The following is a 22860-nucleotide window of genomic DNA, read 5'->3' on the forward strand; positions in this document are numbered from 1 at the left end:
CCTGGTCCCGACCATTTTGGGTATTTGGAGTTTTATTGTACTTTTGACAATTCAAAATAGTAGTGTTCGAACATCTGTATTTGGGATAAAAATATACCACATGCAGATATGTTTCCCTGCCTACATTTTCCCCTTTTAGGATCTCTGTACTCTTTTCATTTCTCCTTCCACCCAGCAATGCAGTGGTTTCATTTTTCCTCCTTCCAAGCTTTGGCCATGACAGATTTAAGTAGTTTGGAAAAAATCCCATCATTCTCTCACTCACCAATCAACTGAGAGAAAAGTTCTCTTTGAGAACTTTAGTTAACCTGGAAAGATGGTAGAAGACTATGGGCGGCACAGCTAGTGTAGAGGTTAGGGGAACGCTATTTTCAACACCGGGGTTCGAATCCCACCTTGTCTGTGAGGAGTTTGTACATTATCCCCGTGTCTGCGTGGATTTCGTCCGGCCGTTCAAAACGTACCAGGGGCTGTAGGTCAATTGCGAGGCACGGGCTTGTGGGCTGGAAGGGCCTGTTACTGTTCTGAATGTCTCAATTTAGAACATTTAAGTAGATATTTGTGTTTTAACCATCAATGTTTTTTTAAAATTCCCAAGTTAAACTACACAGTTGATCTTAATTTATTTGAAATAAAATTAGGTATGTTCTTTGTGTGGTGAACCAGGTTACCCATTTGGAATGCACCATGGGTTTGTTTTTCAATTCTGTTTGCCATGACTTTGTGAGGCTTTTTTATTAATTAATATATATAAACTAGTTAAAAATGGTAAATAACTTTAAACAGCCATACCTGTTTTTCCCAAACAACCTTCACTGTATCCATCACCCCGGACTTGTCCATTGGACACCGCATTTATCCTAAATCAAAATATTACATTACAAATGAGGCATGCAGTAATAAATGGTAATATATTAAAATTACAATGAATATTGGTCAGAGAATTGGATTTCCAATTCTAGAGATAAGGTAGCAAAGTGGTACATTTGAATGGGAAATGTACAGGTGCGCGTCTATAACTTTTTAAACAAATATTTTTCTTAAAATGTAAATCTAGTTTACAGAAGTCCTTTAGGAAGGAAGCAGACTGTCCTTTATCCGAGTCGTAACCAAAGCAATATGGACAACTCATAACTGAGTGGCCTTAGAAACTCACCCAGTTACAGACAACAAATGGTGGTTTTGTCAGGAATGTGCATAAAAATAGATGTGGGAACAATTAATGTTGGAAAATCTTATGCAAAAATTATTAGAGAGCAAGAATTTCCAATACAGATACAGATGTGACCTGGCTCAACGAACTTCCCCATGCATACAAACTTAGTTATTTATATCCATCGACCTCTTGAATTAGTTTAGTGCATTTGATACAACACAGTATATCCTGAGTTATAAATATGGAATGTTAGTTCAGCACTTGCCTTTACCCAATGCCACGACTATTTCACATTCATTTATCCTAGACTTCCTAATTGTCACCTTTTAAAAACTAAAGAGCAATTTTTTTTCCCAATCTTTCCCCCTAACTTCTCAGTACTGAGCATTTTTCTTTAGACATCCCATATTTCTCTTATCCCATGGTTGCAGTTACTGTTTTAAATGTACTTACTTCATTTATGAATACATCTGAGAGATTTGTTTGGGTGCAATTAGGAAAAATCTGCACTTTGTGTCACCTTTCATGACCTCCGGAACATCTCAGAATGCCTTAAGCATTGATTTAAAAAAATAACTCCGTCATGGATGTATGCATTTTGGAAGGACAAAGCAAGGTAGTACATACACAGTAAATGGTAGGACACTGAGTGTCTGGGAATACAGATACAGAATTTCCCCAAGGTGTAGTCACAGATAGAAAGGGTTATAGAGAGTTTTTGGTATATTGGCTTTCATAAAGCTAAAGAATTACGTGTATGTTACATTCTAGTATTACGTGACAGTAATGGAACCTTTAACTTTTAAATCAAAATATTGAATATAGGAGATGGGATGTTATGATAAAGTTGTACAAGATATTAGTGAGGTCAAATATGGAGTATTGTGCAGTTTTGGTCATCTAACTACAAGAAAGCTATCAATAAGATAGAAAGAGTGCAAAGAAGATTTACTAGGATGTTGCCAGAACTTCAGTGTGTGAGTTACAGGGAAAGGTTAAATAGATTAGGACGTTATTCCCTGGAGCGTAGAAGAATGAGGGGAGATTTGATAGGGGTGTACACAATTATGAGGGGTATAGATAGAGTACATGCAAGTAGACTTTAGTCACTGAAGTTGAGTGAGATACAAATCAGAGGACATGGGTCAATGTGAAAGGGGAAAAGTTTAGGGGGAGCATTAGGGGGAACTTCTTCACACAGTGAGTGGTGGGAGAGTGGAACGAGCTGCCAGCTGAAGTGATAATGCAGGCTCAATATTTACATTTAAAAATTTGGACAGGTAGAAGAATGAGAGGGGTATGGAGGGCTATGAACTAGGTGCAGGTCAGTGACACTAGGTAGAATAACAGCTCGGGGCAGACTAGAAGGGCTCGTTTCCTGCGCTTAAATGTTCTATGTGGGGAAACATATCTTTACTTTGTATAAAGCAAGCTCCCATAGAGCAATTACAAAACATTTTATCTGACCATTTAGGAATGTTGTTTGAGATGGAAACATATTGTCAGGACATTGGGAGGAACATGCCTAGTTCCTTACAATTGTCATATACACTGTACATATTAACCAAAGTTCTTACTGGAGCTGAAAAGGTACTTTGTACAAAAAAAATGTACACAATTGAATTATGAAACAAATACAAAAGATAGATACACAAATAGTTATCCTAGTCCAAAAAAAAAGTGACTTTACAATAGTGCAGACAGAGATTTTTGTCAGAATGTTTTAAATCCAATCCAGTGAAGATGGGACCTCGAATGAAAGTCCTATCCAAACGTTACATCTTCATAGCACCAATGTGCAACCTCAATTTTCTGCTCATTCTCTGGACTACATTTTATATCCCTCTTACAGTGTAGCCACAAAAATCACAGCCAACATCAATACAGTTCTGTGTTCACATTTTGTTGTTAACCCATGAAAGAATTTCAATGTAGTACATAATGAAATCAGGCACTTACATGAAAAAAGCTATAGTTGACATGACTCCGCATGTGTGAAATGCATGATTCAGGTCCTTATTTGCTGGGTAAACAACTGCAGCATCTATGATTATCCACCAACCTGTAAAGAACTACAAACAAAAATTGCATAATTAAAAGATCTGTACACTCAAATTATACCTATTTCTCCTGGCCAGAAAAATGGCACCAATTGTAATCTTATTCTAAAGCTTACAATGTTGAGTAAAAGGGCAAAGGCAGTTTATAGATCTTATCCAAAATCTCAATGGAAAATATATTGTTTGGTTTGAAATATTTCCTTATAATAAAAGGCCATTTTGGCTCATCAAATGCTTCGCTCACAGAACAATCCTTTCCCCCCCATGAATTTTCCCAGTAACCTATTCTCTCCACATTCCCATCAACTCTCACATCTTTGGGATGTGGGAAGAAAACTGAGCACACAAAACCCACAGGATTACAGAGAAAACCTGCAAACCCCGCTGTTGAGGATTGAACCCAGACTGCTGGAGATGCAAGGCAGCAACTCTACCAGCCATGTAATAAAAGAAGCAGAAGATCCATAGGATTTGACCCTCAGTCAATAATCTTAACTAAGAGCACGTGGGACCATAATACCCCCAACCCACAGTTCTCAGGTTGTGATACAAAGTCTAAAAGGAGAAAAACATCGATACCCAAAGTCCCATAACTAAAAACATGCCCTTCAGAACAATGGATTTAGGTATGGTAAAATTTCCATCTATAATCAAGTAATTTGACAACTAGTTCTTGCCCCAATTTGTGCATTTACCACCCTCCTTTGCCAAAGTCAATTTTTTTCTGAAGAGTTCCACACGAATTTCAAATAAATCCATTGTATTCAGCTAAGGCTTCTCATGAACAAACGACTGAAAATAATTCTGTTTCCCTCCAAACCTAAAGATTATAAAACTGGCAAGCAATACGACTTATCAGATCACACTAAATACACATTCAGCATAACGACATTAACAATTTCTTCGATTATAACAATTTATATACAGTACTAGAATGAGAGATTTGGTGTATGCAATTAGTTACATTTCAAAACTGTATGGTGCAGATCTAAACTGCATTCAAAGAACAGATGAAATAGCACTGTATGGCAATAGATTTAAAATTAGAAGAAATCCTAAATAATCACATCCGTTTGAGGATCCAAGTCAAATTGATAGGTTAATCATATAGTCATTTCATGGTTTAAATACCACTACTTAATATTAAAATCAAACTGAAGTACATGCACTAAAACACACAAGATATTGACACAATCCCTTAATTTGGAGCTGAGTATTTTATGCCCATAAAATGTCTCTCCCCTTGAACATGTACATTCCAGGTTTTCCATTCTACTGGATGGTCACTACTTATGCATTTCCTTTCCTGGTCATAATTTGAATTCATCCATCCTTTTCTCATTAATCTAGCAAAAAAAATTATCAAGATATGGAGCAGAGGTCAATTAAATGCTGGGAGCAGACAAAAAAAAAGTAGGGTAGAGACTTGGACCAAAGCCGGTCTGGAATTAATCAATTGAACTCAAGTGTTAAGTGGATTATGTGTGGTGGAGATGGCAAAGAAGATACTTTGTGGGAGTCCATGGAAATATCTGCAACAGACGAAGAGAACAGTAGGTCAGCATTTTGTGATTCCTGAAGTTCTAAAGCAGGCATTGAAAAATTTGAACCCAAATATTTAAATGAAGCATGAATGAAACTTGGGACAACTGCACATTGTAAAGATGGGGACAACCACAGAGATAATGTGAGCTAAGATCATGGAGTTAGAAAATAAATGTATTTCTACATTTAACTGGAAGTTAAGGATAGGGTGGCTTCAGATCTTTTACATTTTAACTGGGGAATCTTGGGGGTCACTATCTCGGAGCATCTTTCCTGGACCCAATACACTAAAGGCATTACGAAGAAAGCATGTCAGTGCCTCGACTTCCTCAGGAATTTACTGATGTTTGGTATGACAACAGAAACCCTGGCAAATTTTTACAGGTGTGATGGAAAGTGTCCTCTTACGTTTTTCTACATTACACAAAAATAGTTATGTACCACCCCATAGTAATTATATTTCAATATATCTGACACTTAATGAGCATCAGAAATGGCCTAATATCAAAACCTCTCAAATCACAGTAAAAATCAAAACATTTCATGAGAGCAGGCTTGCCTACTTTGCAAATTCCTCTTCACAAACATATAGGACAGGGGTGGGCAACCTATGGCCTGCAATCCAAATTTAATTAGGCCTGCAAACCAATGCGTTCGCCTGAACATCTTCAGTCGCTCCAACAAACATTGTTCGCCGCACTAAATTGTTGGCCTTTGTCATTGGTAGCCTCAGGGACTGTATGCGTGGATTAAACATCCTCAGCAAAGGAAATACTTTGTGGCCATATAAATGCCACCTGTTCCTTCGGGGTCGTGAAGCAGGCTGTGTTCACGCAGAATGACTGTGTTCACGCAGAATGTTCACTGTAGTCTCTCCATGTCGTTATAACCAGGAATCGATCATCAACTGCATCACTTTCTGCCCCAGGAAAAAAATAACTCATCCTGGCGCTCCCTGGAACACGCTTCGCCCTCAAGCTGGGACTGAGACAAGCTGAGTATCAGCGGCCAGTTGTCCCACACTTTGCCCCAGGCCACTCACCCACCGGTGAATATGGAGTCAGGCGACCAATGGGACGATCCTTGCAGAGCAACCCTGAAGCACTCCCTCCCCTCCCCTGAGCTGCCGCCACCCACAACCATCCCCTGAGCTGCTCTCTCTCCCCCTTTCCTTGAGCCTCCCCATCTCCCTGCTCCCTCTCCCCTGAGCCTTATCCCACCCCCTGAGCCTTACCCCACCCCCTGAGCCTTACCCCACCCCCTGAGCCTTACCCCACTCCCTGAGCCTTACCCCACTCCCTGAGCCTTACCCCACTCCCTGAGCCTTACCCCACTCCCTGAGCCTTACCCCACTCCCTGAGCCTTACCCCACTCCCTGAGCCTTACCCCACTCCCTGAGCCTTACCCCACTCCCTGAGCCTCCCCGTTTCTGCTCTCTGAGCTGCTCCCCTCTCCCTCGTTCCCCTGAGCCTCACCCCCCCCCCCCGGCCGCACAAAGCCATATGCCCATGTGTGGGACGCTGTGATGTTCCTTCATCAGACTCTGTCTGCAAGCAAAGTTCATTGAGCACAAAGCAAATTTCATTCACTCAGAAATGGGATTTACCTCAAATACTCATCGTTCAAAACATTCCTTTAAGTGCAGACAAATTGAATAACAGCAGGAGATCTGGATCAAAGGCAGAAGTTGAGAGGAAGACCCAATAGCTTCTGCTGAGGAAGATGTAATATGATGTATTTGACAAATTTATCTATGTCTGCAGTTTTTCAACAAAAAAATAATTGTTACTGATCATTTTTAAAACTCCTGAACTATTTGAAGAATTATTTAAAAGCAACCAAGTTTAAATGAGAGTTTGCAGCCTCTAAAAGCCTGTCTGAAATATTTATGTCCAGCAAGGGATGATTTTATCACTCCTGCTAAGTAGTTAGTTCTACTGTGGTAAGATTGATAGCACAGGTCCTTGAGGTGATGTCTTGTTATTGGCATCAACAACTATGTCACCCATATATCAAAATGCTTTCCAACAACAAAGTCACGTTTCCCACTGATTGAGCTGCTCTCTGTTTTGAGACTAGTTATTTTGCTTTTCATTGTGACTAATGTTTCTCCTTTTTGACTTTTATGATTTTTTTATATATATAGTGTCATTTTAATGACTAATGTGATTTTTGGTGCATTTCCAGATCTAAAGATGCCTTCTCTGAGCTGAAATGCATCATTGTATTTTTTTTTCCCTCGAAGGAATACCCCTGATCTCGTTGCTTGAACTTTTTCTATGGATTGCTTTTTGATAAATTGTCAGTTATGTTCATACATTGTACATTCACGTGCTTCAAGCAGAGACAATGGAAAACTTAAATTACATAATGTCTGCGTTTCAGTATTTATTTCACATATGGAGCATCAGTGTGGCTCGACATCCATCCAACCCACACATGGTAAAAGGTTGCTTGCCCCCAATATAGGACTATTTGCTGGGAGAGCTTTCCTCTCCCAGTCTAGTTAAGCAAAATCACAACATCATTATACTTACACCATCATATCTTGCAGCCAATGCCCCCAAGTCCTCACAATGCCCTCTCATGCCAGCTGGGCAGAGAGGGAAGCATTCAGTCAAGAACAAAATACTGAATGGTCCTGGAAGTCTTCAGCAGTAGCTCCAGATTCATCAGCTGATGAATAGTATTCAAATTGCCAGGAACACAGGATGGATTAGATTTCAATGTTCACCAGCTAAAGCAGCTTGCTGACACCACATTGACTGAACCCTGGAGTTCAGAGCTGTTGGATCGTCTGCAGCAGTTAGTAGGAAGTAGCCCAATTTGGGATAAACTATTTGATATCAAATTTCAGATTTATTGTCAGCGTACATACATGACATCATATACAAGCTCAACATTCTTTTTCTTGTGGGTGAGCAAAATGACCACTTTTAAAAAATGCACTCAACGTGCACATTTCAACAAATAAAGAAATGCAAACAAACTGACTGTACAATACAGACAATAAAAACCAACAAAATGCACAAGTAAGAGTCCTTAAATAAGTCCCTGGTTGGGTTTGTTGTTGAGGAGCAGCTGTTCCTGAACCTGGTGGTGCGAGTCTTGTGGCACCTAGACCTCTTCCCTGATGGCAGCTGCGAGAACAGAGCATGTGTGGGTGGTGTGGATTCTTGATGATTGCTGCTGCTCTCTGACGGCAGCGTTCTCTGTAGATGTTCTCGATGGTGGGGAGGGATTTGCCTGTGATGTCCTGGGCTGCGTCAACTACCTTTTACAGGTCTTTATGGTCAGGGGAATCGGTGTCCCCATAAGCAGACCATGATGCAGCCGATCAGCACACTTTCCACCACACATCTGTAGAAATTAGCCAAGGTTTCCAATGTCACACCAAATCTCCACAAACTCCTGAGGAAGTAGAGGCGCTGACATTTGGGTTCACGGGTGTTTGTGAGTATTCAGGTATGTTTAATTGCTTCATTGGTGCAGGTATAAGAGAGTTAGGCACGCTTCTAAGCTTTTGATCACCTTTGAAGTCTGCAGTTGCCATTTTTCAACATGAGGACCAGAGTTGTGCCATGAAAATCAAAGAAGCCATTAGGAGGCTGAAATACAAAACAACAAGAGTCATCGGCGATACATTATGATAACCAAAATCAACCGTTTGGAGCATCATTAAAAAGAGTGAACTGTGACCTCAGTAATCGCAGAGACTGATAATCCAAAAAAGATCTCCACTGCTGATAACAGAAGATTTCTCCTCATAATGAAGAAAAAAATCCCCAACGTATTTCTAACAGATCAGAAACACTCTTCATTCAGGAGGCAGGTGTGGATATAGCAATGACTACCATCTGCAGAAGACTACACTGCAAGATGCAAACCGTGGCAATAGTGGTATGATTTGGATTTTGAGCAATTCCTTTGCTTTGTTCTTGCCATCACTCTGATACAAATTAATCTCGGTCTCTGACACAGACCTTTTACCAGAATTCTGCAGGCTCTTTTAAATACTTCTTGACAAACTGGCCATCCCATTTCTGTGGCTAACTAGCGGTTTGCATCTTGCAGTGTAGCCTCTGTATTTCTGTTCATCAAACCTTCAGGGTATTTTTCTTTATGATGATGAGAATTCTTCTGTTATCAGCAGTGGAGATCTTTCTTGGAATATCAGTCTCATTGAGATTACTGAACTCACCAGTACGCTCTTTCTTTTTAATGATGTTCCAGTTGATTTTGGTATTCCTAAGGTTTGGTCCAAATTTCCTGCTGTTTTTGTTTTTCAGCCTCATAAAGGTTTCTTTGACTTTCATGGAAAAACTCTGGTCCTCGTGTTGAAAAATGGCAACTACGGACTCCAAAGGTAATCAAAAGCTTAGATCCAAGCCTAGCTCTCTTGTACCTGCACCAATGAAGCAATTAAATATAGCTGAGTCCTCACAAACACCTGTGAAGCCAAATGTCCCAAACATTATGGTGCCCTGAAATGAGGGGACTATGTATAAAAATGAGGCCCCAGCGAGGAAAGAACTACTAGGGAAGTGAATATACATCAGAGAGGACTGGCAGTGTTGAGTGTAAACATGGAGATGTTATCACTGATTGCTGTCTATTAGACAGGAACTCAAGGATCCAATTCCAGGTGGGGCACTGAGGCCTAGATCTTGAAGTATGGGAGTGAATTTGCCAGGAACCAAGTTACTGAAGGCAGAGCTATAGTGGATGTACAATCATCTAACATAGATGGGAATATTTAAGGAAAACACAATTAAAAACCCTGACTTGACAGAACTCAGCCTAGAAAAAGGACTCTTAACAAGTAACTAAAACGGAGCGCAATTATCTAAAACATTGGTCATGGAATAAAATTACTAATCTCTGACTCATCTATTGGCCATGTAGTTAGTTTCTTAAAGGTTTGTTCAATTTCACCAAAGCCAAATTACCTGCAGACAATTAATAAATTAGACAAACTGATGCCATTTCTTTTTTTTTTAAATATAGAGGGAAGATACGAATTCAGCCATACAAAATCTTTGTGGGTTGATAGCAAGTGGATGTTTCCTCAGTCTGGATATCTGAAAGTGCGGCCATTTCAAAAGGATGAAGAATCAGTCATTCAGACTCGTGTGAAATTCTTACACTCAAACTGTCAATAATTGTACTTCTCTGCCAAAAGAAATGGTTGCGGTCATTCAAGGCCTCAAAATTAATTGGCAGGATATGAACATATCCTCTCTCAGGCCATCATTTCCAGCAATACAATGGCCAATCATGTTAATTCCACAACCCATTCCCACACCAGATGTCAGGTCTCATGCCCTCCCAAACCAAGGCTGCCAGAAAGTTGGAGGAGCAATACCCAATATTCCGTCTGGGCACTCTCCAAATGCACAACATGAACATCGAGCTACTGCTTCTGTTAAACCTCTCCCAGAGTCTCTTTCTTTCCCTCTCCGGGTCTCCTTTCCTTCAGCTCTCCACTCCCTTCATTCAGAGGGCGAATCCATTCCCCTATCACTTCTCAGGCTTTTTCTCTTCTATCCTCTCACTTATTAGTCTGTGCTCCACTCCACCCCCCCCCCCCACCTTTTTATTTTGGCACCTGCTTCTTCCCCATATATTGACCATGAGCTCAGGCTAGAAATACTGGTTACCCTTTACTTCCAATACATTTCTCCAGCACATTTGTGTATTGCATAAGCAGCTACAGAAGGCCACAAACTATCCACCTGTCATGCACCTTCTGGCACAGTCTGTGGATCCCAATATTAACCATTAGTTACTTCAGACCCACTGAATGGGAGCGGAAGCAAGGAGAGAAAGAAAAAAAATTACATTCAGGGCTGAGGTGGTTAGAATTTTTGGCATCAGGATGAAGGGTATGAGTTATGAGCAGTAAATCGATCAAGATAAATTATTATCATATTTACTGAAAGGCCAGATTTACATGGGGCACCTGCTATTACCATATAACCATATAACCGTTTACAGAGCGAAACAGGCCATGTCAGCCCTTCAAGTCCACACCGGTTCAATAGAACAACTCCACTAGCTCAACCCTCCTGTTCTCCGCCCATAACCCTCTAACCCCCTCACCTCATTATGCTCTTTCACCATTTTGCAGAATCTTCCATACATATATAAAGGCAAGAAAACATAATGTGTGATAAATTGCTAGCATCTATCTATACATTCTAAACACTGAAAAATTCACATTTACAATAGTTTATATATAAAACTTACCAATATTCCAGCAACTATAGATGCAATAGTATTTCTGCTTTCTCCCCAATCAATACATTCAAATTCTGGCCAGCGAAAGTTGTCCAGGAATCCTGCCATTCTAAAGTTAATGTTGAGAACTTCTGCTAAATGTTAAACCAATGTTGTCTTCAGCCTTCAATTAATCCCTTCAGAATCTAACTGAAACAAAGATTCATAATTATTTTTTTCTTATCAAACAATTTTCCTACTCTGTTCCAATGTTGGAACCCAACAATAATTAGACACTAAATACTGGATTGTTCAGTTTTCTTAGGATAAAACTGTCCCGATCCCAGGAAATGAAGCACCCAACAACATTCTTATTCTTTACAGTACACGTGTGCTAAAACCAAAACTGTATAACCAATATATATTATACGCACATGTGTATAATTTTGCCCCTAGAAAACCGAGCAATCCAGCATATATAAAAATCAATAAAATTGAAAAATCAATAAAAAAAAATTCAGATGGTGGAAATCTGAAACAAGAAAAGGAAATGCTGGAAACATTCACCAAGCCAGGCAGCAGATGTGGAAAGAGAAACAAAATTCAAGCTTGACGAAGTTTTGATGCTCGACTTGAAGTCTTTCCACAAATGCATCCTGATTTGCTATGTTTCCAGTATTTTCTGTAACTAAATGCATTCTTCACTTTAATGCTAACCACTTCTGAAGAAAAGCTGAAGTCAATAATGCGTAGCAGCAGTTTAAAATAGTTTTACTTGTATACTTTAGCCTTCAGATGCCAAAGCATTGTTGAATGTAACAATGGTTTGTCCCACAAGGAGAATCCTGTGCATTGTTGGAAAGGAATTTTACCTTTCTTCACTCTGGTTCTCACAAATTAAACAAATATCCATCTTTAAAGAAATTCCAAATCAGCTGGAGACTGAAACACACAAAAGCACTCAAGTACTATGCCTCTCCAAATAAGAAAGTCTAATGTTCCAAACACTTCAACATACACATGTAATATTATCTGAATTGTTAGAAGAACTAGTTCCACAGTAAATGTTTGGAGAAAGAATAGGTGAGAAGGGAATGCAATCGCTGGACTGCCAGGCAGAAGAATCAATGAAAATTGATCCAGCAATTGACAAGTCTTCCAGATGAGCAAATCCACACAGTGGATCCACACAGTGTGTGCATGTCCTAAATTTTAATACTCCAGCATTTCAAATCACATACAACTGAGCTGAATGTACTGGTTGGTAATAACCATATACCATATAACCACTTACAGCACAGAACAGGCCAGTTCAGCCCTACTAGTCCATGCCATAACAAATCCCCACCCTCTGCCCTTGAGTGTTTAAATAGAGGAAGACTGTTTTATCTAGTGCAAATATAAAAATATAAAATTAAAGTTTAAAAGAATTCATGACCTCAACATATTACTTTTGTATTTTGATATCTTTGAAATAGCGTAGAAAAAAAAATAACCAAACACTGAAAGTAAAACATGAAAGTCCGCAGACACAGTGTATGAGCAAAATATACGGATGCCTGAAAACACCTAATATTCCGTCTGGGCACTCACCAAACTGATTACATTAACATCGTCCTCAAATTTCTGCTAGACCACCGTTCCTCCTCTCTTCCCCGTTCCTCCCCTCTTCCCCGTTCCTCCTCTCTTCCCCGTTCCTCCTCTCTTCCCCGTTCCTCCTCTCTTCCCCGTTCCTCCTCTCTTCCCCGTTCCTCCTCTCTTCCCCGTTCCTCCTCTCTTCCCCGTTCCTCCTCTCTTCCCCGTTCCTCCTCTCTTCCCCGTTCCTCCTCTCTTCCCCGTTCCTCCTCTCTTCCCCGTTCCTCCTCTCTTCCCCGTTCCTCCTCTCTTCCCCGTTCCTCCTCTCTTCCCCGTTCCTCCTCTCTTCCCCGTTCCTCCTCTCTTCCCCGTTCCTCCTCTCTTCCCCGTTCCTCCTCTCTTCCCCGTTCCTCCTCTCTTCCCCGTTCCTCCTCTCTTCCCCGTTCCTCCTCTCTTCCCCGTTCCTCCTCTCTTCCCCGTTCCTCCTCTCTTCCCCGTTCCTCCTCTCTTCCCCGTTCCTCCTCTCTTCCCCGTTCCTCCTCTCTTCCCCGTTCCTCCTCTCTTCCCCGTTCCTCCTCTCTTCCCCGTTCCTCCTCTCTTCCCCGTTCCTCCTCTCTTCCCCGTTCCTCCTCTCTTCCCCGTTCCTCCTCTCTTCCCCGTTCCTCCTCTCTTCCCCGTTCCTCCTCTCTTCCCCGTTCCTCCTCTCTTCCCCGTTCCTCCTCTCTTCCCCGTTCCTCCTCTCTTCCCCGTTCCTCCTCTCTTCCCCGTTCCTCCTCTCTTCCCCGTTCCTCCTCTCTTCCCCGTTCCTCCTCTCTTCCCCGTTCCTCCTCTCTTCCCCGTTCCTCCTCTCTTCCCCGTTCCTCCTCTCTTCCCCGTTCCTCCTCTCTTCCCCGTTCCTCCTCTCTTCCCCGTTCCTCCTCTCTTCCCCGTTCCTCCTCTCTTCCCCGTTCCTCCTCTCTTCCCCGTTCCTCCTCTCTTCCCCGTTCCTCCTCTCTTCCCCGTTCCTCCTCTCTTCCCCGTTCCTCCTCTCTTCCCCGTTCCTCCTCTCTTCCCCGTTCCTCCTCTCTTCCCCGTTCCTCCTCTCTTCCCCGTTCCTCCTCTCTTCCCCGTTCCTCCTCTCTTCCCCGTTCTTCCTCCAGCTCTCCACACCCTTCCCTCTCCATTCGCAGAACCAACCCCCTCCCCCTATTTCCTGTTGCACCCTCCCTTCCTTATCCACCCATTACCTCTTGCCAATGTTCTTAATCCCTCCCCACCTATCATTTTGCACATACGTCAATGAAAGGCTCAAGCCTGAAACATTGGTTATTTATCTTTCTTTGCTCTGCAAAGTATGCTGTTTGACTGGCTAAAGTTTCTACAGAACTGTGTTTTTACTGAAAAAAAAGTTTTTGAAGGCAATAATTCCAGTCACTTGTTTTAAAAACACTATTTATTTTATAGTGAACGCCCATTGACCATCAGCCTACTAAACCAGTTCTGGAAGATGCCCCCAGTTGTTAGTCATCACATGGGAAAAGCAAATACCAACAACAAGAAACAACAAAAGACAAGGCGTCCATACTTCCTGTTCAGGCCTGCAAATTTCAGATTTAAAAATTTTTGTAAATCACTCATTCTGATCATGTCAAAATGAAGAGGTTCAAATTTAAACTGTTCCATTACATTAATAATATACTAATGATGGGATCAGAGTATATGCCAAAATAGACTTTTTTTTGTTTAATTAAGGCAACCGTACATAAACTAGTACACAGAAAGTAGTAGGCTATAAAGGACATTTTTTTCCTGCACCACAGCATTCAATAAAATTCAAAATTGAAATGATACAATAACACTTTGACTAATCCCCATATTCTTTGGAGCCTTGAAAATAAGAGAAGACTGGGTATCTTATTCCTACCCAACACAAAAATGTTTATTCAGCCCTAAATGGCCAACATCCCAAATCCAACTCCACGATGCATCAGTATTGATATTTCGAATCATACAATTGGATGAATGAGCACCAATTAGGATGAAGGACCTGCATTTGTGATTTCTCTGCTCTTGGTTACATTTCTCTCCCAATCTTCTGAAAAATTCCTTAGAATTTTAGTCATCACCTATCATTTTTACCTCTGGCAAGGACCTACAATCCTCTTTCCATGTTAAAGTCGTGAAGGAAGTGCGAGCTGAATGGGTGGAATTATTTGTATTCTGGAGGGTCTTGGAAAGTGAATTTTTCTCTACATGTCAATCATCTCAACAGCTCATTCAGAAAATGGAGACTTTCTACCCTGGGATCTTATGCAAAATTCTCAGCGTTGATATCAAGTACAAGTGATGGATACAAGAGGAGTTTTCACATCACAGCTAAGGAAGCCTTTCGACTACTGATTCTATCACGAACATTTACAGAATTAACCAGAATTAGTCTACCAATGGAAGGATCCAGCAACCAAGTGGAGTGACAGGGTGAAAGCGGCAGCAGCTCACGATTATGTACAATCTACTAACACTAGCTAATTCATTCCATCAATGGAATATTTGTAACAGGGTATCTCGGATGGAAACCAACAACCTCAAGCGGCAACAAGCTATCTGATCAATACAAGTCACTCAGACATTGATTTTCTGGGCTATCAGCGAAGAGAGAGCAATAAATTGCACACTTCAAAGTGCATTCTCATACCCACCTTTCATTCAACAACCACTACACTTCCTGAGGTGACTGAGACAGGCAACACAACTTTCTATAGGAGGTCTACTGAGAGCGTCCTAGCCAGCTGGATCACAGTGTGGTACAGTTGCTGTAGAGCAGTGATTCTCAACCTTTTTCTTTCAACTCACATACCACTTTGAGTATTCCCTATGCCACTGTTGCTCTGTGATTAGTAAGAGATTGCTTAAGGTGGTATGTGGGTAGAAAGAAAAAGTTTTAAAACTACTGTTTTAATTGTACTTCATTGACTCATTATGTGCATGGTTTCATAACTCCAAAGGAAATGGGCCATGAGAATTTTTCTCAAGCAAAATATTTCAGTATCACTTTGATCTAGAGCAGAGGTTCTCAACCTTCCCTTCCCACTCACATACCACCTTAAGCAATCCCTTCCTAATCAGAGCACCGACAGGATAGGGATTAATTAAAGTGGTACGTGTGTAGAGCATTGGATTGTAGGTCAATCCAGAGGAACAATAACAGTGGAAGAGAGGATCACTGAAGTCTCCCTCCACCCCCATCAATATGATCCACGGGGATTATTGTTTGAAGAGGGAATGCAAAATCATTGAGGACCCCTGCCAACCTGCACACAGCATCTTCCAGCTACTGCCGTCAGGAAAGTGACACAGGAGTATCAAAACCAGAACGACCAGGCTGAGAAACAGCCTCCTCTCACGGGCAGTGAGAATGCTGAACAATGGAATGAACTGCTCATACAAACCCTCTGAGTCTACTATTTTATAAAACAATATTTATTTTTATATATGTATTGCATATGCATCGTTTGCCTGTGAGTTTTCTCTGGTTGTGTGTCTGCATGTTTTTGCACCGAGGATCAGAGAATGTCGTTTCATCGGGTTGTACTTATACAATCAGATGATAATAAACTTGAATTTAAAAGTGGAAAGAGGAATAATCCTGCTGTTTGTAGGAATGAACAATATCAGGCTTTGATTTTAATATATTGAGAGCTTGTTCATAAGTATAAGTCGAGTGTTCATAACCCATGAAAAATCCTGCAGCTTCTGTCATTCTGATGAAGGGTTCCACCCCAAAACATAATATTTTGTAATAGTCAGAGATTCTATGACTCTACGAATAAACTCACTGAGTTTGCCAAAGACCACAAAGAGCTTAATAATTCTTATAAAAATTACTTCTTCCTGGCAACAGCCTTCATAGATCTGAAACACTTACCATGAAATTGACCCCAATTATACAAATGCAAACAAGTGACATTTAACCGGGTTAAAATCAACTGAGCAATATTCCAAGGCAACATAGACAACATTCCATTCTGTAGCAACTTTTACAAGTCACAAAGCCATCCTGGAAAAATAGCATTTTAAAACAAATACAAAACAATTATATAAATGCAAACAAGTGACATTTAACCGGGTTAAAATCAACTGAGCAATATTCCAAGGCAACATAGACAACATTACATTCTGTAGCAACTTTTACAAGTCACAAAGCCATCCTGGAAAAATAGCATTTTAAAACAAATACAAAACAATTATACAAATGCAAACAAGTGAGATTTAACCGGGTTAAAATCAAATGAGCAATATTCCAATGCAACATAGACAACATTCCACTCTGTAGCAACTCTTACAAGTCACAAAGCCATCCTGGAAAAATAGTATTTTAAAACAAATACGAAAAAGCCAGAACATGATGACAAGTTGCCATAATACAACAAGTTTCTACAGTACAAGAATCCACAGGAATAACAGGATTATTTGGCAACCTCAAGTGAAAAATATCCTAGAGATATAACTAATACTTCAACTGAAGGAAAAAATTAGTTCAGAGGTGGTTAGCTTTTACAGACAGTAGAATACCTGAAGACTGTTATTAATAATTTCATATAACCTTTAAAAATAAACGAACAATCTTAAATAGATTTCAGTCACTGTGTACAGATTTCTTTGGAAAATTTGCCTCACAAGGTGGCCTTATTTGATCAAATGTATTGTTTATTGCAAATGCTGCTTGGAATTTTCAGTATTCTGCGAAGAGTTTTTATTTGCTATATTTTTAACATTCTCAACGCAGATTTATGGAATAGGTTGGGGGAAAGTAAAGAATCAACATCATGTAATAAATACAAAATATTTATCTTTCAAAAAGAGCCTTTTACACAGATATAGTTAAGATCTCACAACTCCTGACTCCAAGCATAGGAAACTTATTTCCTGGTTCACTAATGAAAACAGCGTGCACTCACCTGTCCATCACTGATCTAGCAGTGGTGACAGAAACATCTGCAGCACATTCTCTTATAATGACTACATCCAAGGTATCCATACCCTTGAATCTTTCCCATTTCTCTACCACATGCCTCTTCTTGCCAACATGTGAGAGGAGCTCCAGTTTCCTAACACGTTATGACACCAAACTGTTTTCTTAAACCACCACCTCTTGATTCTCTACTGTGTAAGCATGTTAGACAAGCAACCTAACAACATCAAATTAACAGAACTACCTGAGCAAAATAGAAAACATGAATCAGGAGTAGCAGCAGGCAAATGAACCTGGAGCCTTCTCCACTATCTAATGAGATCATGGATGATTTGTTGTAACCTCAACTCCACTATTTCATTTCATGCAAATAACCTTTGATTTCTTGCTCATCACAAAACCATCTACTTCTCTCTTTAAAATATTCAAAGATTCTCTTCCTCAAAGGGAAATTTTAAAATAAATGTTTAATTTAGACATAGAGCATGGTATAACTCACCCATGACAGGCATGAAGTGGAAAAGCAAATACCTTCCCTTCATCCAAGCCCTCCCTATTCTTGGCCAAGTCTGAAGCTAATTTAGATCTTTTCAACATTGCTACTATTTGCTCACAAGGTAAACCAACCTCACATACTTATATTAATGAAAAATCACCAACTTCCACTTTTGTTATATTCTTCATCTTTGTCCCTGGTCTGTTCATCTGCTGTTAAAATTCCTCTCAACACTCATTACCTCTACTGTTGACTATTCTAGAGCACTTCTGACATCCCTCTATAAACTTGACAAGGTTTAAAAATTCTGCTGCAAATATCTAATTCCATTCACCATTTCCCATCTTCAAGTCTTTTTGACCCTGGCGTCAGTCTCTAATCTCTTCTAGCTTTACTATAGTTATCTCAAAGAGATACTCTCCAACTCTGGCCTCAATCATCTTAATTAGTTGCTTGACACAGAAGCCATGCCTTAAAGGACCTATATCTCCTCTTTTCTGGTTGAAGACATCTGAAAAACATCCATTGATATTTTGGTGTTGGATGCCTACTGTCACAATCATTCCCCAGCAGATGCAATATCACTGGCTCTTCACTCAGTTCTGAATCACCTAGACAACAACCACTCATACATACAACTACTCTTCATCGACTACAGCTCAGCCTTCAACATCATTATTCCCTCAGAGTTAGTCAAGAAGCTCTGAATCCTGGGCTTCTACACCCCACCCTGCAACTGGATCCTTGACTTCCTCATTGGAAGACCACAGTCATTACGAATTGGAAACAACGTCTCCTCCTCACTGACGAACAACACAAGCGCAACTCAAGGATGTGTGCTTATCCCATGCTCTACTCACTCTACACCCATGAATGTGTGGTAGGTACAATTCAAATGCTATCTACAAATTTGTCAATGATACCACAGTTGTCGGCAGAATCAGACAGCAATAAAGAAGTGTACAGAAGGGAGACAGATCAGCTAGATGAGTGGTGTCACAACAACAACCGAGCACTCAATGATAGCAAAACCAAGGAGATGATTGAGGACTTCAGGAGAAATCAGAAGAATATGAACCAGTCCTCATTGAGTAGCCAGCAGTGAAGAGGGTCAGAAATTCATGGGTGTCAACATCTCTGAGGATCTGTCCAGGAGCCTTCATGTCGATGTAATCATGAGGAAGACTTGCCAGCAGCTATACTTTGTGAGGAATTTGAGAAGATTCAGTATATCACCAAAGACACTCGAAAACTTCAACAAGTGTACCACAGAAAGTATTCTGGCTGGTTGCATCGCTGTCTGGAAGGGACGTGCCAACGCTCAGGACAGGGGAAAAAACTCAGTATAATTACACTAAATTTGCTGACGATACTGCTGTAGAAGATTGTATAAAAAAGGTGAAGAGAAAGGTATAAAGAAAGGAGGAAGATTGAAAACTTGGCTGAATGGTGCACCAACCTTGCGCTCAATGTCACCAAAACTAAGGAGCTGATTGCTGACTTCAGGAAGGGAAAGCCAGAAGTACACAATCCAGTGTTCACTGGGGGAATGAACAGTGTTCATTCAGAGGTGGAAAGGGTGACCAAATTTAAGTTCTTGGGAATCACTATCTCGGAAGATCATTCTTGGATGAGTAATTTACATTGCAGTAGTCAGAATTTATGTTGTAGTTTTTTTTCCTTCACAAGAAATAAATTATTTCTGAAAACTCAATTTTAAAACCTTGGACCAAAGAGTGAAAAAGCATTTCTCTAGGTCAAACTTATATTAAGAGTGAACAAACCTTTCCAGTTGTTCATCCCATCAAATTAGGTCACAGTAATATTCTATCCCCTTCCAGGGATAAATTCTAAAAGCCGGATCCAGTTTGTTTGATGGGTGGTTAGGACAGACTCCCACTCTCAAGGCCAAGATGTTTGAAACGTTCTTCCATGTACTTTGAGTTACCATCATTAACACCTCCAGTGGTACTGATCTTTTGTCTTATTTCTTTACAGGCAGTTGTTCAACATTGACTTTCCACTTCTATAGGCTCAAGTTGACTGATGGAACCATAAAATGTTCCACAGAGAGAACAGATGGCATCTTTATTATTTGTACTTTGGGACAGGTTGACAGAAGATATTTCTCTTGCTTATCACTTCATGTTTCAATGAAAAACTTCCTGATTTTGAGATTCCCCTCCAAAGTTATGCATATAAATGTTCCTCTGCATAGGGATAGCATGGTTGGCGCAACACCTTTACAGCACTGGTGATCGGAACCAGCGTCCGAATCCCGCACTGTCCGTAAGAGGTTGGTACGTTCTCCCTGTGTCTACGTGGGTTTCCTCCAGGGGCTCCGATCTCCTCGCACTACTTGAAATGTACCTGGGGGGGGGGGGTGTAGGTTAATTGGGTGTAAATTGGGCGACACAAATTCGTGGGCCGAAATGGCCTGTTACCAGGCTGCATGTCTAAATTTAAATATTGTGATAATACATGAAAAGCAAGTGAGGCATTGGTATAATTTTCATCAAAATATTCTCTCTGACCACACCACATTCCCTTCGTTATGCACCAAAGTACTTGTTCCTCATGCAAGAATAATAAGGACCCTTGCTAATACTGCACATCTCTTATTGCAGCTACAGAGTCAGTCTCATTGATGCAGAAGAGAAACCTATCCTAATTTGCCCAAAATGTCACAGACCCATGCAGGAGAAAAGGATAGCATAAAAGGAAATAAAACATTTGCAGAAACAGTTTTGTGTCAAATTCTTTGTCTAAAAATAATAAAAATGCTTTCTTTCTGGTTTGCAATGGTAGCACTGCCACTGATTGGGAAGTGGAGCAACAGTGCTCCTCTGCAGGGTTCTACCACCCAGTTCTGTCGGGATTTAAACAGCACATGGTGATTTATTTTAAAATCCTGTAATGTCAGAGTCTAGGCCCCACATGCCAGCACCTGTGTTCAGCAACAGCCTTGATGGGTTAGTGACTTTGGGGAAGTTGAGGACTGGCACAGGGCACCAGAAAAAAAGGAGAACACCCCCCCCCCCCCCCACCATTGAGAAGGAGACGCTGAGGAGGCAACTTTACAGTACAGTCATCAGGATGGCGAACCAGCGAGGGGCCGTGCAGCTGAAGAACACAGAAGCAGCGGGCTGTTGTTGACTCATGGACTGCGGTCCAAGGATTCACACCGGGCTGCGGGCTGCTGGAGATCGGCTCGGGCTTGGCTGAAAGGATGCCAGGTATCAGAACTGGGATGCGAGAGGGCAAAGGCTTGAGAGGCTTGGACTTGGAGCTCAGGTGGCCAATGGCATCTGTGGGGTGGCGGGAGCGCTGGCGGCGAATCCACGGAGCGCCCTCTTTTGATTCTCTTGCTCTGACTGCGAGAGGCGCCCGGCAATTTCTGCTGATGGCCCATCTAGCAAATTCCATAAAACATTACACCTGTTTTTAATTACACATGACCACAAAGGAATCTTGAATCTTAATTTCCTGATAGACATCAGGGAAGCAACTTGTCAATCTTTTGGACCAAAAAGGCAACCCCAAACATAATTTTAGAGAAGGCACTGAACCAGTGACGTGAAAATGTGTCCATTGTCAGTCATTCAGACAGAGATTGCAGATGCAGTACTGGAACCTGGAGGAAAAATACTCTTGCTTCGTTTATCCATCTAATTAATGTGATCATAAAGTCACTTTGTATCGATGACTTCACATTGAGGGGTACATTGGGCTATGGAACAGGCGCAAGGTTACTGCAGGCAACTGGTGCAGGCAACTGGTGCAGCCCCCCACCCCAACCCCCACCAACCTCAAAGCTCACACATCGACATCCCTCGACCCCAGGCTTTGGAAAGCAACTCGGTGAAATACATTTAAACTGGGTTTAAATTATTATTCGTGAGGTCGAGTGCACAAACCTGATCCCAGCCTCCTCAAAGCGAAACCTCCATCGACGTGGAGGGAGCCTCCGCAGACCGAAGCCCCGCGGGAGTGACAGACGTGCCGCCCGACCAATAGAAACAGCAGCCTTCCGGCAGACGGGCACCAATCGGCGGTCACCTACCGCACGGTCATGACGCGAATGGAACAGGAGTTGCCATTGGATGCCGCGGGCGTCGCCTTCCCACCCGTCCACTGCGAAGAGAAATGGCCAATTGGAGAGAGGAATGAATGGTCACGTGAGTGATGCAGCAGAGAAGCAGGCCCTGAAGGCCAAAAATAGACATCCCAGCAGGCTCAAAATATACCAAATCCACTCACCAGGCCTTATCTGTGGACTGACAATAACCACACCAGCAGTGTGAGTATAAGACCGCTTTAATAAACTAATATGGACACTAAGAGGGTCTTGTCTCTCTGCAAGATGAACCTGGAAGGCTAGACTGTAGCTCTGGACTGCTTTATAGACAAGGTCACCGGGATGACCCTTGGTGACCTAGTGGTGTAATCACCACAGTCCTTTTACGTCTTGGCGATTCAAATTCTTGTCTGGGTGGTTATAGAACACTACAACACAGAAACAGGCCCTTGGGTTCATCTAAGTTTATCTGTAGGGGTTCACCTACTGCATCAGGTGTTCCTGTTGTTGTCTCCTGGACGTCGGAGAGACTGGGGGAATCGCTTCGTTGTGCACCTTGGCTCTGCCCGCCGCAGTGGCGTGCGTCTCCCAGCAGCCACCCATTTCTATTTCCCGTCCCATTCCCTTGCTGGCGTGTCTGTCCATGGTCTTGCGCACTGCCAGACTGAGACCGCCTGCAAATTGGAGGAACAACACCTCATCTTCTGTCTGGGCACCCTCCAACCAGATGGCATTAACACTGACCTCTGTTTCTGTTAAAGCACAATGCCCCCCACCCAT

The 22860-nt window shown here is 41.5% G+C and overlaps 2 protein-coding genes across 11 annotated transcripts in view; one reads left to right on the forward strand and one right to left on the reverse strand.

The window, feature by feature from the left end:
• Positions 1-22026, reverse strand: part of LOC138738502 (transmembrane protein 50B) — a 30013-nt gene extending 7987 nt beyond the window's left edge. For 3 of the 5 annotated variants that reach the window (XM_069888809.1, XM_069888806.1, XM_069888810.1), the window contains exons 1-4: positions 21920-22026; positions 11011-11186; positions 3116-3228; positions 793-860 (exon numbers count right to left, since the gene is read on the reverse strand). In XM_069888809.1, coding sequence (XP_069744910.1) covers positions 793-860; positions 3116-3228; positions 11011-11109 — 280 coding nt within the window. In that variant the 5' untranslated portion in view covers positions 11110-11186; positions 21920-22026. Of the gene's footprint in view, positions 1-792; positions 861-3115; positions 3229-11010; positions 11191-19786; positions 20373-21919 lie in introns of all 5 variants that reach the window. The other 2 variants (XM_069888808.1, XM_069888807.1) reach the window with 2 other exon arrangements.
• Positions 22027-22140: 114 nt separating this feature from the next.
• gart (phosphoribosylglycinamide formyltransferase) overlaps positions 22141-22860 on the forward strand; it is a 64158-nt gene continuing 63438 nt past the window's right edge. For 2 of the 6 annotated variants that reach the window (XM_069888799.1, XM_069888803.1), the window contains exon 1: positions 22141-22302. In XM_069888799.1, the coding sequence (XP_069744900.1) occupies positions 22169-22302 (134 nt within the window). In that variant the 5' untranslated portion in view covers positions 22141-22168. The remainder of the gene's footprint in view (positions 22303-22860) is intronic. The other 4 variants (XM_069888800.1, XM_069888804.1, XM_069888801.1 and 1 more) reach the window with 2 other exon arrangements.

The sequence above is a fragment of the Narcine bancroftii genome, chromosome 7 (genome assembly GCF_036971445.1).
Source record: "Narcine bancroftii isolate sNarBan1 chromosome 7, sNarBan1.hap1, whole genome shotgun sequence".
In the NCBI taxonomy this organism is placed as follows: domain Eukaryota; kingdom Metazoa; phylum Chordata; class Chondrichthyes; order Torpediniformes; family Narcinidae; genus Narcine; species Narcine bancroftii.